Source organism: Garra rufa, chromosome 4 (assembly GCF_049309525.1).
Source record: "Garra rufa chromosome 4, GarRuf1.0, whole genome shotgun sequence".
NCBI classification, from domain to species: domain Eukaryota; kingdom Metazoa; phylum Chordata; class Actinopteri; order Cypriniformes; family Cyprinidae; genus Garra; species Garra rufa.
In genome coordinates this window covers 35,034,299-35,051,598 of record NC_133364.1, presented here as the reverse complement: position 1 = coordinate 35,051,598, position 17,300 = coordinate 35,034,299, and the positions used below count along the sequence as shown (strand labels likewise).

Here is a 17,300-nt window from a genome sequence, read left to right as displayed (position 1 = left end):
TTCGGGAGTAGAGGATGCATTTGCGTGTGTTAAATCCCACAGCTCGGATTCAGAGCGAACAAACATGGCGGCGCCCATCACCCGGTATAGATTAACTAACGCGGTCATAATAAAAGTATTTGGATTTTTAAATACATTTACTTGCACATATTTCGAAATCGGAATATCATATATTTCAAAACATAGAGAGCATGCTTATGAATATCAATAATAAAAAAGGGAAAACGAAATAAAAGCGATCCATGTGTCTTACAGTGCTGTTGTGGCTGCGGTGTGTCACATGACGCGTCGCCATGGAAACTGTAATGCCAAACATTCCAAAATAACGGTCGCCTAAAAAAACTCACTCTTTGGGGTTAGATAGAATATTTTAAACTCACGTGTGAAAAGGTTAACAACGTTGAAACCCTTATCTAATTCCTCTTCAATGTAAGCTTTCATGGATTCAGTCTCTGGTTATAAAAGAGGAAAAATTATGCCCTTGGGTGGTGTGGTACCAGGCAGCAGCTCAATGGCACAGTCAATGTGGGTTGATTTTGAGATTAAGTAGCTTTGGCCTTGCTAAACGCTTCAGCTAGATCAGCATACTCTAAAGTAATATCAGCGGAGTGCAAGAAATCCATTTTGACAGTAGCTGCATTGGTTCCAGAGTCTGAAGACACTGTGAAAAACACTTGGCAGACCAGTGATTTGTCCCTCAGTCTATGAGATCTGTGATTTGTGAAGCCGAGGTCAGGGGAGTCCAAGAATAATGTCTAGGTTACGTATGTAACCCTGGTTCCTTGAGGACAGGGAACGAGACGCTGCGTCCTGGGGGACACTATGGGAACTGCCTTCAGCATGACCGGTTCTAAAGCTCTAATAGAACAATGACAATGAACTTGACATCATAACAAGGCGCCAACCAGTATTAAAGGGGCGCTTGTGAATATATCAACCATCTTTTTGTCTGACGGACACGTAAGTGGGGCCCGAAACATGTGGGCATCTCATTCCCTGTCCTCAGGGAACCAGGGTTACATACGTACACACATGAGTGGTGAGTACACACGCGAGTCTATGAGCACTCCCTAAAATCCACATCCCATCCGAAGGACACTATGGGAACGTCTCTACCTACGCTGCCATGCTGAGGGATGAGTGATCAACTGACTGATTGAGGAGTCAAGAAGGAACATCACCCCTACTTCCAGCAAGAATCGCTTGGGCCAGAGCCTGAGCCCAACCTACTAGGTCAGCTCAGAGCTATGTCCGTCACGGCTAGTTTGGCTACCCAAGCAAGGAACTCCAAAGAGAGGAGGTCTGATTCTCTAAGCGAGAGGAGACCTAACTACACTCACCGCTACAGAAAGTAATGAAGCTTACCACTAAGCCTTCATACTAAGCGGGGTTCTGAAGAGCGGAGGCTTCAGAAAGACTCTCTAAACGAGAGGAAGCCTGGTAACACTCTGTGCTTGGGGTAAAACTCTGAGAGTGGAGATCCCAAGACCTAACTACACTTGACACTGGAGGTAATTCATGAGGCTCGCAGAGCCTAAGCAATAGAACCACCTAATTGGAGTTTCTCAAGAGAATGGAGGCTTCAGCAAGAAGACTCAAAATGAGAGCAAGCCTAGCGACACTCAATCCTATGAACAGTGCTACCTGGAGTAGAGTTGGAAAAACCCAGGGTTTTCTAGAAACAACTCTAGAATTGGAACGGAGATACTGCGTAACCCATACCATATAAGATTTTTAGAAAAGAACCCTGCCCTCAGAGGGGATCTTTACCACTCATTTGGATTTCAGAAAGTGCCCAGAGACTTGTGTGTGCACTTACCACTTCATGTGGGTTTTAGGGAGTGCTCAATGCTTTACGTGCGTACTCACCACTTTTGTGGATTTGAGGAGGTGCCTAGAGTGTAGCGAGGGAATCACCATATCACTATCCCAGGCGGTAGCAAAGCCAGGCAGCGGAGCTTCAGAGCTCTGTAAGAGTGGAGGTCTCAAACATTAACCCTCTCGGTGAGTAGAGACCTGGCTACACTCACGCTTGAAGTACTGGAAGCGGAACTTCTGGAGAACGGAGGCTTCACAAAAGACTCTGCAATGGGAGGAAGCCTGACAACGCACAATCCTACGGGAAGCTCTTAAGAGTGGAGGTCTCAGTATGATGACCCTCTAAGTGAAGTGAGACCTGGCTACACTCAACGCTTGGAAGCAACAAGATTCACAGCAGAGCTCACATTCTGAAAGCACGGCTCTATCAAGTGGAGGCTGCAAAATTAATCTCTGAAGAGAGAAAAAGCCTGACAACACTCAGTCTTGGTGAGTGGTAGTATTAGCGCTCAACCAAGGGTAGATAGCGAGGCCAGGATGGGGCCTACCAGCTGTCATGACTGTGAGAATGGGCCTAATAAGTGAACTCTTTCAACAGTGACGGTCAAACGACTCTCACAGAGAGGAGACCTGATACACCATGCTACCAGAATGGAGTGGGGAAAACTAGAGGTTTTTAGAACCAACTCTAGAATGGGAATGGAGATATTGCTTAACCCATACCATATAGGATTTTTAGAAAAGAACCCTACCCTCAGGTTTTTACCACTCATGTGGAAGTACCCAGAGATTGCATGTGCACTTACCACTTCACGTGGGTTTTAGGGAGTCCTCAAAGCTTCAGGTGAATACTCACCACTAATGTGGGTTTGAGGAGGTGCCCAGGCTTTTAGCGTGGCAAACCATGTTTACGATGGTAGCAGTTGCTCACAAGAGGACTTATTATTCACGGTAGAGAAGCTCAAGAGTGGAGGTCTCAAGATAATAACCCTCACTGAGGGGAGACCTGGCTACACTCAATGCTAGGAAGTACCAAACTCACCTACGAGTCTACATATAGGACTCTGTAGAGTAGAGGCTTCTACTGAGTCTGAATCTCTAAAGAGAGAAAAAGCCTAATAACCCCGGGCTCTTAGCAAAACACCAAGAATAGTTAGCACGGCTCAACAGGGCCTACCAACTAACATACTGTTAGAATTGCTCTTTGAGAGTGAAGGTCTCAATACAACGACTCTCGGAACTAGAGGAGAGCTGAAACACTGTGCTACCGAGACAAAAGTTGGGAAAAACCAGGGTTTTATGACCAACTGTAAAAACGGGAACGGAGGGACTGCGTAACCCATACCATAAGGATTTTAGAGAAGGACCCGACACTTAGGAGGGAACCTTACCACCTATGTGGATTTTAGGGAGTGCTCATAGACTCGCGTGTGTACTCACCACTCATGTGTGTTTTAGAAGGGGCCCAAAGCTCAGCGGGGGCCACCATACAATGTCTCATATCGGTAGCAAGGCTCACAGTAGAACTAATTACTAAAAGCAGAGCTTAAGGAGAGCGGAGGCTTTAGCAAAAAGACTCTCTAAACGAGAGGCAGCCTAACAACGCTCAATCATTAGGGTAAGAGCTCGCAGGAGTCGATATTTAGCCACGCTCAACACTAAAAGCAGTTGGTAAAGCTCACAGAGCCAACATGAACTACTTAAGTGGAGCTCCCAAGAGCGAAGGGTGCAGTTAGATGATTTCTCAAATGAGAAAAAGGTCTAACAGCTCTCAGTCTAGACTGTAAGGAAGACGTGAAAGAAGCTAAACAGCCTACATAAACTACCTGAGTGGAGCGCTACAGAGCGAAGGCTGCAGCTAGATGTTTATAATTGTAAGAAATACGTCTATCAGCTCTCAGTCTAGGCCATAGGAAAGACTATGAGAGCAAGATCTTCATCATAACGCCACTAGGCGAGAGGTGACCTAATCAGCAGCGCTTAAAGAGTGGAGGCTTCAGCAGAGAGACTCTCTTTACCGAGAGGAGGCCTAACAACACTCCGATTGATCTCGCTCTGAAAGGGGGAAAACTCCTAAGAGTGGAGGTCTCACTTGTATGAACACAATAGTCAAAGGGAAGGGACCTAACCACACTCAGCACCTAAAAACGATTAATTATGCAAAGCAAAAGATAAATCTTTTTAGTGTAGTTTTAGAGAGCGGAGGTTTCAGCAGAGCGATTCTCGACTCGAAGAGGCCTGGCAACGCTCACCGTGGCAGGAAAATCTAAGAGTGGAGGTCTAAAACAACACAACTCACTAAAATGAGGGGAGACCTAACTACAATCAACCCCCAGTATAGTAAATAAGGCTCCAGCAGAGCCTACATCCTAAAATTACCATCTGGACAGAGCTTTAAGTGTCTATACAGAGTTCAATGAACTCTGGAGGTCCAACACAGGGCTTTCACCAAGGAAGACCTGCTGCATTACGCCTAGTATAAATAGCGAGGCTCAACGGAGCCTACAAGCTACTAGAACTGCCCAAGATGGTACTGGGAGAAATCGGCCTAAATGTGAACCTCAAAGGGGTGGAAGTCTCAACAGTACAACTCTCAGCGAGAGGAGGCCTGAATAAAACTACTCACAGGGGGGTTTACCAAACTTTCCTTCACTAACATTCAAAGAAGAGCCCTGGGGATTGTGGGCTTCAGTGCACTGACTCAAATGAGAGGCAGCCTACAACACTCAACCCTAGGTTGCTTACACTATACTATTAGAAAAGGGGTGGATATCTCAACCCAGCCCTCCCGGCTCTACACTCAATTTAAAGAGCGGAGTCCTCAGACCAGGGTGTGCCAGGCTTTCCCCTGCATTCGGGTGGGGCCGCAGACCGGCGAGGACTGAAGGATCTAAAAGCCGCTGAGCGCGCCCTCGACTCCCTGAATTTATCGACTACATGTGCCGGATAGTTAACATGCTGATGTCTGTGAATGCTGGCCGGGGATGGCTTATCCCATGCCTTTTCGACCTCATTATGTAGGTCGGAAAGGAATGGGAGGCTCGCAGGAGGTGGCCTGTTATGGCCAGGAAGATATCGCTCATCTAACCTACCCTGCGTAACGGCCTTCAACTCCTCATACACGGGGCAGGCAGGCTGCACGAACTCAGAAGATTCCTCTTCGTCCATATCAGCCATTTCCTGCTCGCCCTGGCTTGCAGCCAAAAGAGCACTCGCCGCTGGATCGGAGGACGTAAGAGATAATACATCCTCATTCAGCAGCGCGCTCTCGTCAGCTGCTGGCGAGCGTGAGACAAACCCCTGTCTCAAACTCGTCAGCGAGCTCCGCCTGAGAACCCCACGATCTCAATCCCGAGCCGCATGGGGCAGATGAATGTCCCAATTCCCTCGAGAAAAGGGACAAACGAGATGAAAGCTTCTTAAGAGAGAAGCTCTCACAGTGAACGCACTCTGTTCCCCTGGAGAGAGTCGAGTGTGTCCCACTTGCATCGCTCTTTGTTCGGGTAATAACAGAGGACTTGTTAAACGGAACGTCGACCTTCTGTTAGGTCTCCTAGAGCGAATCAGAATGTCGATGAGGCATGCTAGCTGTTGTTAATGGGCAGCCAGCACTTAAGCTTGGGCAGAGACTTCAGAGAGGGACTTCAAGAGAGTCTGTAGACCTCTGCTGGATCAAGGTCCGACGAAGTCTTCTGTAATGATGAGTCAACTGAGTAAGGATCCATTTCCAGCTTTTTAATAAGAATAAACACAGTAGTACAGTCATGGTCCATTAACAGAAAACAGGGTTAACAGAGACAAGACAAAAGGAAGAGTAATAGACAAGCAGAGTAAACAACAATCCATATAACAGAGCAAGAGGGTCAAAGGCAGGCAGTGTACTGCCAAAAATGAGAGAAACAGTCCTTATAGAGAAGATAATAACACTCAGAAATGTCAGCCTTGGCATAACAAGACTTTGTGAAGAGTGAGGGTAAGACTGAGTCTTAATACCATTTTGTAAACTATAGCAAATAAACTGGTAATGAGAGATGTCTGAATAAATTTTGTTTTGTCTGCATACTGTACGTTATTGCATTTATAATGAGGGAAAAGTTATTTTTTTTGCACAAAATGAACCTTAAGACATGACCATATAAAAAAATTAAAGCTGAAATGGGTATAAATTTGTGTAAGTGATGTCTGATTGTTACATGGACTATTGCTGTGTTTGTAGGTTGTCTGGCTGTATGGTGACAGAGGAAGGCTGTGGTTATGTGTCTTCAGCTCTGAGTTCAAACCCCTCACACCTGAGAGAGCTGGATCTGAGCTACAATCACCCAGGACACTCAGGAGTCAAGCTCTTTAAGAAACTGGAGGATCCAAACTGCTCATTAGAAAAACTAAAGTATGTCATGTTTTATTTAATTTTGTATTATTATAAATATTCATGTTTTAATTTAAGTAAAATTTTTGCCATACTTTGGTCACAGTCAAGCTGTCTCTAACTAAAACTTTGTTCAATAAGTTAACCAATAGGGAAGCTTTTTTTTTAATATTTTTTTTAAATTAAGGTTCAATATAGTTCCAAATGGTCCAGATCTGGAGAAAAAAGTCTAATGTAAATGAATATAAATATGCTTGACATATTATGACAACTTGTTCAACCATTTTGCATGTAAAGACTTATGCACTTCATGAACTAATGCCTAAATGTTGTGAGGCTCAGACAATTCAACAGAGACCCATTATAATACATTTTGATCAACATGACATAAGCAATTAATAATGCAGCAAACAGCAGAGAATTGTACATAATCATTTGCATGGATGTACCAAAGCATTTGCAAAGAAATGAGAAACAGTTTTTTTGAAGATTGAACCAGTAGTTTTAAGAATTTCAATTCTGATCTGAGAAATGTACTGAAGCGACTGAGAAAACCTCAGGCACTGACTCATTTTTCATGGGTTCACAGACTCATTCAAGCTCTCTCTGGATGCTTTCACATCTGTCGTTCGGTTCATTTGGTCCAGACCAAGGGCAACAAATGATACATTGTGGCATTTTTCTGCCGTTTTGGGTCATTTTCACACCACACTGATTGCTCTGATCTGAATCAGTTGCAACAAACCAAAATGCAGTCATGTGACAACATCCACATCACTCGTCATAGGTGATATTATTGAACATATTTTCTAAACTATGAGAAGATTGCGTTGTTCTTGTGAGTTTTCAAAAGTTGGGATGTAATATGATCATCAGGCCAAATTTATGAGGCTCCGCAATTCCTCACAACTCCAAGTTTGTCTGTGAGCTGCCATGGGGCTATGTTGCTAAAGCGCTAACTGTCAACAAATACTTGTCCTCATTACATAATGAACAGCGCAGCTGACTACAGCAGCTGGATTAGTGCAAAAAATGTGCAGTACTTTTTGTGGTTGGATCTGTGGGAGTTCAGATCATGTTCTCACCACAAATTAACCACTCCAGTGTTTGTTTGAAAGCGTACCTAGACCACCTCTTCAAAGAGCTCTCGTTAACGCTTCTTTGGTCCGCTTTTGGTGCGCACTCAAGTGCGATTACTACATTCACACCTGCCCAAACCAACTGCACCGAGAAGGAAAAATGAACTCTAGTGCAATTAAACTGAACCAAATAAGGCAGGTGTGAAAAAACCCTCTTGCTGCATCCCAATTCACCTACTTATACTATGCCTTAAAAGTATGTAATGTTTTTGTGAAGAAAAAGTACATACTTTTGAGTATGTAGCAGAATATTAGGCAAGCTAATAACTGCTTCTTTAACGGACGCTCTTTTGCTTAGTTACCTGAATCCTGTCACTGTTTAAACTGCCCTGTTAACATTCACAGTTAACATTATCTACATTTCGTTTAATTTAATTTCCTACTGTATTATAGAGAAATGAAGTTCTTTCAGGAGTCTTTCATGCCGAGAACTCTGCTCGTGTTCACATAATAATGCATTTGAACGTTAATGACCAAACCTATCATTATAAGAGTTCATAATGTTGCTGTTCATTAAATATAACGAGGATAACATAAAAAAAAAAATATATATATATATATATATATATATATATATATATATATATATATATAGGTTACATACTGATTATTTATCACTCAAACCCCTTTCTCTACCTGTCCGTTGGTCGCGCATATCCTCCATGTTTTTTTTTTAACACTTTTTATGAGTGTTTGAGGTTCTAATCGAATCCTCGTTCACCGCGCAATGTGTTGTGGGCAATATTAGTCGTTAAGAGTGTGCATTGATCCGCATTTCGAATTCCGAAGTTAAGTAGTAGACCATCCGGGAATCTTTGGAATACTTTTTTAAACATACTACGATTTGGGACTTACTAATTCTATTTTTGATTACTATTTAGGACGGATAGTATGCGAATTGGGACGCAGTAGGCGTTTCTCAATGTCAAGGAAGGATCCTCGGAAGCCAGAATTTCAAGGATGCTACGTCATCGACATCCGTCGAAGGACTGTTCCAATGTCGAGGATCCTCGGAATTTCAACCAAGGACGTTAACTGAACCGGACCTGTCATTTCACAATTGTTAACCATCATCGGCATTTCTTTGGTAAATAACTAACTTAAGACCTTTTCACTGATGTAATGACACAATAACGTGCACTTGCTAGCCTGTTCCATTTACGTGTTCTCCGAATGCTTAAGGGAGCCTCGCCTAGCCTCTGAAGGAAGTGACTTGGAAGGACCAGTTCTGCCAAGGACGTATCCTTGACATTGAGAAACACCTAAGGTGCGTTCCGATCGACAGGGTCCCTACGCAGTGTTCACTGCTCCCTACTCCCTTAGCACGTTGAAGTGGACTTCGCTGACAACAATCGCTCATTTGGGATGCCCTGGAACGTCATCAAAGCAAATCAACGGCAGGGTCACGCAGATTATGATTTAACATAAATAAATATTGTAATTTATTTTACTTTCAAATTTAAATACATATAAAATACTTATAAATGTATGCATCTCAAAAATATAGTCCAAATGTATATGTTTAGACCGTTAACAGATTAACAGATTTTGTGGTCTTATCTCACGCACTTTTTTTCCCCACACACAGCCTATATTTAACTATCCTGTGGTAACATTAAATAAAACAAGACAGAGCTTCACCTCGCCAGTTTTACTTTCATTCATAAAACACAAAATTCAAATGTAACATGAATCGCCATAACCATTCATAAACACTCTAATTTGTATAATGATAATAACATTTATTGCAACCGCTTCATTGCAAAGCCTTTAAAAAAACTTCAACGGCTCTGCTCCATCATTACTTCTAACTGGTGAGGCGGTGCGCAATGACAGTTGGGTAATTTTCCCCGTCCACTTCCTGTGAAGTGAAGTACCGGTGTTCCCTTATTCCCTATGCCGTTCGCAGTGCCCTTCGAACTGAACATGTTCGCTCCCTTCGGTTTGGAATCTCACTTAAGATGGCGGAATACCCTGTGAAGTCCACTTCGCAGTCCGTTTACAGTCGTATGGAACGCACTTCTAGTATCTGTCTGTGTGTTGAGAGTGTGGGCGTGGCTGTGATAGTTCATTGTTGATTTGCGTCAGCTGTGGCTCGTTAGCTCAGACGTTTAACACCTGTGTTTCAGTCCTGTGTTGTCAGATAATTTGGGTTTCCTTCTGTGTTGTTCAGTTTTTTTTACTAACTGAATATATATATATAAAAAAACTGTTTAAATAATATTTATGGCTTTGTTAATTTTCTCAGATCGCCAGAAAATGTTATTTGTATCATGATTGAAATGGCAGATGTGAAAAAAATTTTAGGCCCTGCTTGCAAGTGTAGAAATTAGGACAAAATATTGTAATTTTCCTACTGTAGAATAAGTAAGGGATAATGTACAGGCAGCCGGTAGTTATCGCAGAAATAAGCCCCGACAGTGTGATCTTGTATCATGATGTCATGATGGCGCCAGCGTTTTCGGCTAGCCGTCTGCCTCGTCTCCTACTTTTATTGCTAGTTGCAGTTTTAATTTGTGATTTCCACCAAGCCATTTCTGCTTTAATGGTGTATGATCGCCACACACTGCTTAACATTAAAGCAGCCTGTTTGTTGCTGCCCAAATATAAATTTGAAGACCAAAACTCCAGTCTTCCTCCTAACCTGGCGTCAGTACCTCCATACCTGTGGTGCTCACAGGTCACTTGGCGGAGAAAGAGGCCGAGAAGGCGCGGTAAACGTGGAGGATTACTGGTAAAAATCCGAGCACAGTGGAGGTCTGCCAACAGGAAAATTCCTCTTCCATACGTAGATGGATGCCATACGCCTGACAGACCGCTGGGCCTACGGTGGTTCGTGCCGCTACACCCCAGCCGCCCGCATGCAGCGTCGCGACACCTGCCGCTGGTAGCGCCGCTGTCCATGCACCGCAGGAGCAGCCGCGGTGTGGACCACGGATGCCCCCCCGGAAGCTGGAGCGCTGTATTGCACTGGACCGCGAGGAGCAGTCTCTTTACTTTGGCCTCCTCAATGCTAGATCGCTAGTTAATAAAACCTTCATGCTAAATGACTTTTTTACTTCACGCCAGTTGGATTTTATGCTCCTGTCAGAAACCTGGCTTCACGTCGGTGAGTGTACCCCATTCTCCGAGCTTTTACCCCCGGATTGTGTGTACATAAACTCACCACGAACCACCGGCAGGGGTGGGGGGCTAGCGTCAGTTTTTAAATCTAGTTTTAAATGCTGCCAAGTAGTAACAAACTCATTATCCAGCTTTGAACTACAGACATTTGTATTAACCCCTTAGTGTTCCAACGTTCCACCGGCGGAACGTTTTGCATTGAGTTAAGTTTGACAGGAACGCTAAGGGGTTAACTGCCGATGTGCCAGTGCTGTGCGCTTTAGTTTATCGCCCTCCAAAATTTAATAAGACCTTCATTCAAGACTTTACGGACTTTGTTGCGGAAATAACGCTCAAATACGACCGCTTTCTAATAGCTGGTGATTTTAATGTTCACGTATGCTGTGATGCCAATAATTTGGCCAAAGATTTTCTTAATTTGGTTGACACTTTTAACTTAACTCAATCGGTTGTTGGAGCAACACACGAGAAGGGGCATACACTTGATCTCGTGCTGTCATTTGGACTAAATATAGCCATACAGGAAATCTGCGATACTGGCATCTCGGATCACTTTGCGGTGCTGTTCTCTGTCACACTGCCCAAAGCTCTGGATAAACCGTGCGCTTTAGCGCGCCAGGCACGCACATTAAACAACCTGACTGCCTCTCGTTTCATAGATGCATTAAATGACTCACCCCTACACATAAATCACCTAGGTGATTTAAATGTGAACCAGTGGATCGTTGTTTTTAACGCGACGTGCTCTGATTTACTGGATAAAATAGCACCATTCAGGAGTAAAAGCCCTAAACCAGCATGTGACCCATGGTTAAATGAAACCACACGGACACTCAGACGTGCGTGCAGACGCGCAGAGAGGAGATGGAAAAAAGATCGTCTGCAAGTGTCCCTTCAAATGCTAAGAAATACTCTGGCCCAATATCAGAAAGCCGCTAAAGCTGCTAAATCACAGTTTCTTTGTAATCTTGTGTCAAGTAACAGTCATAAACCACAGTTTTTGTTTAATGTTTTAAACTCTCTTTAAATCCTTGTGATTGTGCTGACATTGAACCATCACCTGAACTGTGTGAAAAATTCCTTCTGTTTTTTCATGAGAAGGTGTTTACTGTTAGGTCCTCCTTCACCCCCTGTGTTTTAGGGTCTCAGCTACTTCCTACCTGTAATGTTGTTTTGGAACATTTCGAGACTGTATCTCTTTCATTTTTAACCAGAGTGGTACAACAGCTGAGACCTTCAAATTGCTCACTGGACTCTATTCCATCTCACCTGTTTAAAGAAGTGATCCCGACTCTCGGACCTCTAATTTTAGACTTTATTAATTCTTCTTTGAGGTCAGGCTGCTTCCCAGATGCTTTCAAACATGCTATAGTCCAGCCACTCATGAAAAAACCTAACCTTGATCCCACAGTGTTATCAAATTTTAGACCTATTTCTAAACTCCCTTTCTTGTCTAAGGTTGTGGAGAAAGCTTTACACGACCAATTACAGTCTCATCTTGACGTGAATGGTATTGCAGAAATATTCCAATCTGGTTTTAAAGCACAGCACAGTACAGAAACGGCCCTTTTAAAAGTTGTAAATGACTTGTACTTAGCTGCTGACTCAGGCAAATCTAGAGTTTTGTTGCTTTTAGATTTAACAGCCGCGTTTGACACTGTGGACCACAACATACTTCTAACGCGCTTAGAACATTACGTTGGTATAAAGGGTACTGTTCTCGAGTGGTTTAGGTCGTTTTTATCTAACAGAAGTTTTTCTGTACATCTTGGTCAGCACTTTTCATCAAAAATGCCGCTGAAATTTGGCCTGCCACAGGGTGCAATTTTAAGCCCTAGTCTATTTTTAATATACATGCTCCCACTAGGGGAAATTTTTAAAAAGCACAATGTGGCATTTCATTGCTTTGCAGATGACATTCAAGTCTACTTCCCATTGAGCACTCATGACCATTCTACTATTAAAACTCTCCAGGACTGTCTTAAAGAGGTCGTGTCCTGGATGAACTTAAATTTTTTAAATTTAAACAAAACAAAAACAGAGGTTGTTTGGGTCTTTGGGCAAGAAAAAAACTGTCTGGAGGGCTGGGACAGCGCTATAGGCCCCTTAGCTTCCCTTTCGCGCCCACATGCTAAAAACCTAGGAGTGCTTCTTGATTCTGGTTTTAATTTTGGAAAACAGATTAGTGCAGTAGTGAAAAGCGGCTTTTATCACTTACGACTTTTAGCCAAAATAAAGCCTTATCTCCCTAAGAGGGAACTGGAGAGAGCAATCCATGCCTTTGTAACTGCACGGCTGGACTATTGCAATTCACTGTACTATGGACTAGACCAGTCCTCCCTTCGCCGCCTGCAGGGGGTGCAAAATGCGGCAGCTCGCCTCCTAACAGGAACAAGGAAAAGGGAGCACATCACCCCAGCGCTGGTCTCGCTACATTGGCTCCCCATTTCCTTTAGAGTTCAATTTAAAATTTTATTATTTGTTTTTAAATGTCTGCATTGCACTGCGCCACGTTATCTGTCAGATATGCTGCACCTTTATGCTCCTGCCAGAGCATTAAGATCAGCAGACCAGCTCTTGCTGACAGTCCCTAAAACAAGGCTCATCACCCGTGGCGATAGAGCCTTTGCAGTGGCTGGCCCACGGCTGTGGAACAGTCTGCCTCTTCAAGTCAGATCTGCTCAGTCTGTAGAAGAGTTTAAAAGTAGACTTAAAACTCATTTGTTTTCCTTGGCTTTTAATACTAAATAGGAAGCTTTATCTTGGCCTGTTTTACTATATTATGCATGTTCTATTTTATTTTATGTACTACTCTATCATCTGACTTGATTTGATGAGTACATGATTGACTCCTGTTGTACAGCACTTTGGTCAACGAAGGTTGTTTTAAAGGTGCTTTATAAATAAACTTGAACTTGAACACTGAAGGGGCTTATTTCGCGATAACTACCGGCTGCCTGTACATTATCCCGCTTATTACACGGCTACTTGCCACATAAGGAAAAAACTGGACATGAATATGAATTTGAAACCTTTTATTGGCATATTTGTTTTAAATTAACATTTTTATCCTTCCGCGAAACGATATAGTACCACGTGACTAACATTCAAACTATGTACGTTAGTAAGACAATTTAAATAGATTAATGTCGAAATTTTCCATTGTTAATTGTGGTTGTCCAGTGTTTGTCACAAGATGGCGCCAAACGGTAATCTTTGTTGGCACGGAGGGATTTTAAACATACAAGTAGTACCAGCTATGCGTTATTACTTTGGAGCGGTGATTATTTGAAAAGAACAAACCTGCAAATGTCTCAACCGACCAATCAGAATCAAGCATTCCAAAGAGCCGTGTAATAAGGTAAAATAACATACCTGTGAAATACTCAATTTATTTCACATAATTGTTTCCCAATATTACTATAATAAGAATAATAATATAACATTATTATTATTATTATTATTATTATTATTATCATCATATTCTAATTAGAAAATACCAGTGTAAGTGTAATTTAGACTGAGATATCACAACTAAAAAGAGGATTGATTCACCTTTAAGCCTCAAGAAACCAATTTACTAGCCTATTCTTTACCTTTATTGGAACTCTTCATTTTGAACTTCAAGTGAACCAGATGATGAATTTACCTGTAAAGTTTGCCGGATTTGACATGTTGAATCGGCGTCGGGCTTGTCAGGGCCGTCTGAGAAAGAGAGCGCTCTGATTGGCTGTTCAGACATCGAATCAGACCGTGTGGAGGACTTGAACGTGAAGTGACATAACAAGCAAAGGAAAGAGTCAAGAGGGAATCGGCTCACAGTCATCATTTCGCAATTCGAAACCAACTATGGCTGTGTGGAACGAAGCTATTGAAGGCGAGCTGATCAATTTGATCCAAGACAGGCCAGCGCTGTACGACATAACGGAGAATGCTATGCAAACCGTTCTTCTTCTTGGAATGAAAATACAGACTACTGCCATCTGCAGGTACGCCACGGTATATCTCCTCACACACGCGCAGAAAGCACCTTCTAGTTTGCAGTCGGCTTTCGTCAGTTCGGTGTGTTCGAGCTCAGTTTAATTGCCCAGACGCCCGCAGACGCAGCCGACTAGAGGCGACAAGACGGTCGGCTTTTGTCGGCGCTAGTTGGTTGGCGTCGGGTTGGTGTGTCCCGGCCTTTAGGAAGCATTCATTTAAGCCTAATTTCTGTCTAAGATTTTTATCTGTTTCAACTTTTACCTTTTAAAATGACTAAACTGAAACTGTTGTTTACTGACTGAATGTGTCTCTGTGTGTGTTTTCTAGTGTGGATCATGGAGGAGAATCCAGGATTACAGTAGGACTGAAGAAATGTACGTATAAACTCTCTCTCTCTCTCTCTCTCTCTCTCACACACACACTCTCTCACACACACACACACACACACACACACACACACACACACACACACACACAAATATATATATATATATATATATATATATATATATATATATATATATATATATATATATATATAAAACACACAGCTGTAGTGATTGTTGTTGTAAATGTCTCTGTTCTTGTGTTCAGATGCCTGTTTTCTCACACTGGATCCAAACACAGCAAGCACTCAACTCAGTCTGTCTGAGGAGAACAGAAAGGTGACACGTGGATATCAGTCATATCCTGATCATCCAGATAGATTTGATCATTGGTATCAGGTGTTGTGTAGAGAGAGTGTGTGTAGACGCTGTTACTGGGAGATTGAGTGCAGTGGAGATGTGGAGATATCAGTGTCATATAAGAGCATCAGCAGGAAGGGACGGGGTAATAGTTGTAGGTTTGGATATAATGATCAGTCCTGGAGTTTGATATGTTATCCTGACAGATACTCATTCAGACACAATAATATAGAGACTGATCTCCCTGTGAAGCCCATCATCATCAGGAGAACAGGAGTGAATGATGTCTATAGAGTAGGAGTGTATGTGGATCACGGAGCAGGAACTCTGTCCTTCTACAGGGTCTCCAGAAACACAATGAGCCTCATCCACACAGAACACACCACATTCACTCAGCCGCTCTATCCTGGGTTTAGGGTTTATTATCATGGATCATCAGTTTCACTGTGTTGATGAATGAGAATAGACTGATGAGAGATTCTTCTCTGACTGAAATGAGCTCCAGGACAGTTTCATAGCATTTAATAAAATATATTTATTGTAACTACAGTAAAGCTGTTGTGGTTTTATGATGTTTTCAAAATTATATAATTTAATGGCTGTATATTTTTGAACAAAAAAAACTAAAATATGTAAAAATGTGTTAAAATATGTACAAACTATTTTTTTTTTGGACCATTAGTGCTTAGTATGTTGTCTGCCCCCTTTTGAGTGCTTTTGTTTTTCACTAAAACTGCCTATATGTGTCATGATCAGGGCTGGGGTTTTTCCCTCAGCCACCTGAGGTCGCTGTCTGGCACTGCACTTCCTTGATTGTTCACTTGTCCTTGTCATCAGCACTAATCACCCACATCTGCTCACCATCAGGACTATAAGTATCATCTCCACTCACTCTGCATTCATGTCTGCATTTTCTCGTGTCCGGTTTGTTTTTGTGTTCTATGATTCCCTGACCTTTGATTATGTTTCTGGCTCTGGTTTATTTTGTGTTCTAGTTTTTAGTTGGTGCCGTGTTGGCCTTTTTTGTTGTGTTTGTTTATTTGTATCATTAAAAACCCTTTTTCCCTGCACCTGGACCCAGACCCTTGTTGTAACGTGACAATATGCCCTGATTGCTCTTAAAAGTGTTTTTTTTTTTCTTTTATTACTATTAGTCATTTATTGTTTCATTTATTTTGTTCTTTTATTGTTGTTGTTTGGCTTTGTGTTTATTATGCAATGTAAAACTAATAAAAATACTTAAACTTTGGATTGATTTAAACAAGTATTACAAGTATTACTTTAGATATTTAGCTGAAATATTGTATCAATACTGGGCTCTTTAATTTAAATTACACAAATTATAACTTACATCAAATAATAATAAAATTATGTATTTAGAATATAAAATCTAAAATAAAGTAAATATTTGGTTCATGTTATATTATTATTTAAATGATAACAGATTAATAAAGAACTAAGAATACAATAATCCCCTTACACCGTAAAATAAAAAGTCAGTATTTATAATAACAAACATTACTAAAATAAGTAATCAATTAAGAAATATGTTTTGATTGCATTAAGATTATTTTTAATGTCAGTATGCATTAATATAATAATATAAAGAAATCTCTTACTATTGCAACAATCAAATTACACTGTAAAATAGTGTCAGTATTTCATAATAAAATAAAGTGATTATTTTGGTTATTATTATTATTTAAAATGCACTGTAAAATGTTTTTATAAAACTAATAATAAAAACAAAACTAATAATATATTTATATTATATTAATTGCTGTATAATTTTATTATTTAGACTGTAACCATCTTAAAAAATCCCATACATTTACTATTTAAAAAGTATTATTGCAGTAACAAATAAAAAGTCAGTTTTTATTAAAAATAGTCAGCCAAATATCATTATTATACTGTTATTTTATTTTGTAATTTAAAAAATAACTTATTAATAAAGTAATATGTTATGATTGCAATAATACTTTTGTACTGTAAAATAAAAACTCAGTATTTTATTATTATTAAATAATGAATTCATTTTAAAGTTAATTAACAAGGTTATTACAAAAGTCACAGTTATAATTGTTATACTGTGAAGTAAAAATACTAATTAGGTTATTATTAATACTACATATATATATATATATATATATATATATATATATATATATATATATATATATATAT

General features: G+C 41.0%; 1 protein-coding gene across 1 annotated transcript in view; it reads left to right on the top strand.

The window, feature by feature from the left end:
* LOC141333941 (NLR family CARD domain-containing protein 3-like) overlaps positions 1-16,183 on the top strand; it is a 40,928-nt gene extending 24,745 nt beyond the window's left edge. The window contains exons 7-9 of the mRNA XM_073839092.1: positions 6,035-6,205; positions 14,755-14,801; positions 15,022-16,183. Of these exons, the coding sequence (XP_073695193.1) occupies positions 6,035-6,205; positions 14,755-14,801; positions 15,022-15,566 (763 nt within the window). The 3' untranslated portion in view covers positions 15,567-16,183. The remainder of the gene's footprint in view (positions 1-6,034; positions 6,206-14,754; positions 14,802-15,021) is intronic.
* Positions 16,184-17,300: the final 1,117 nt, after the last annotated feature.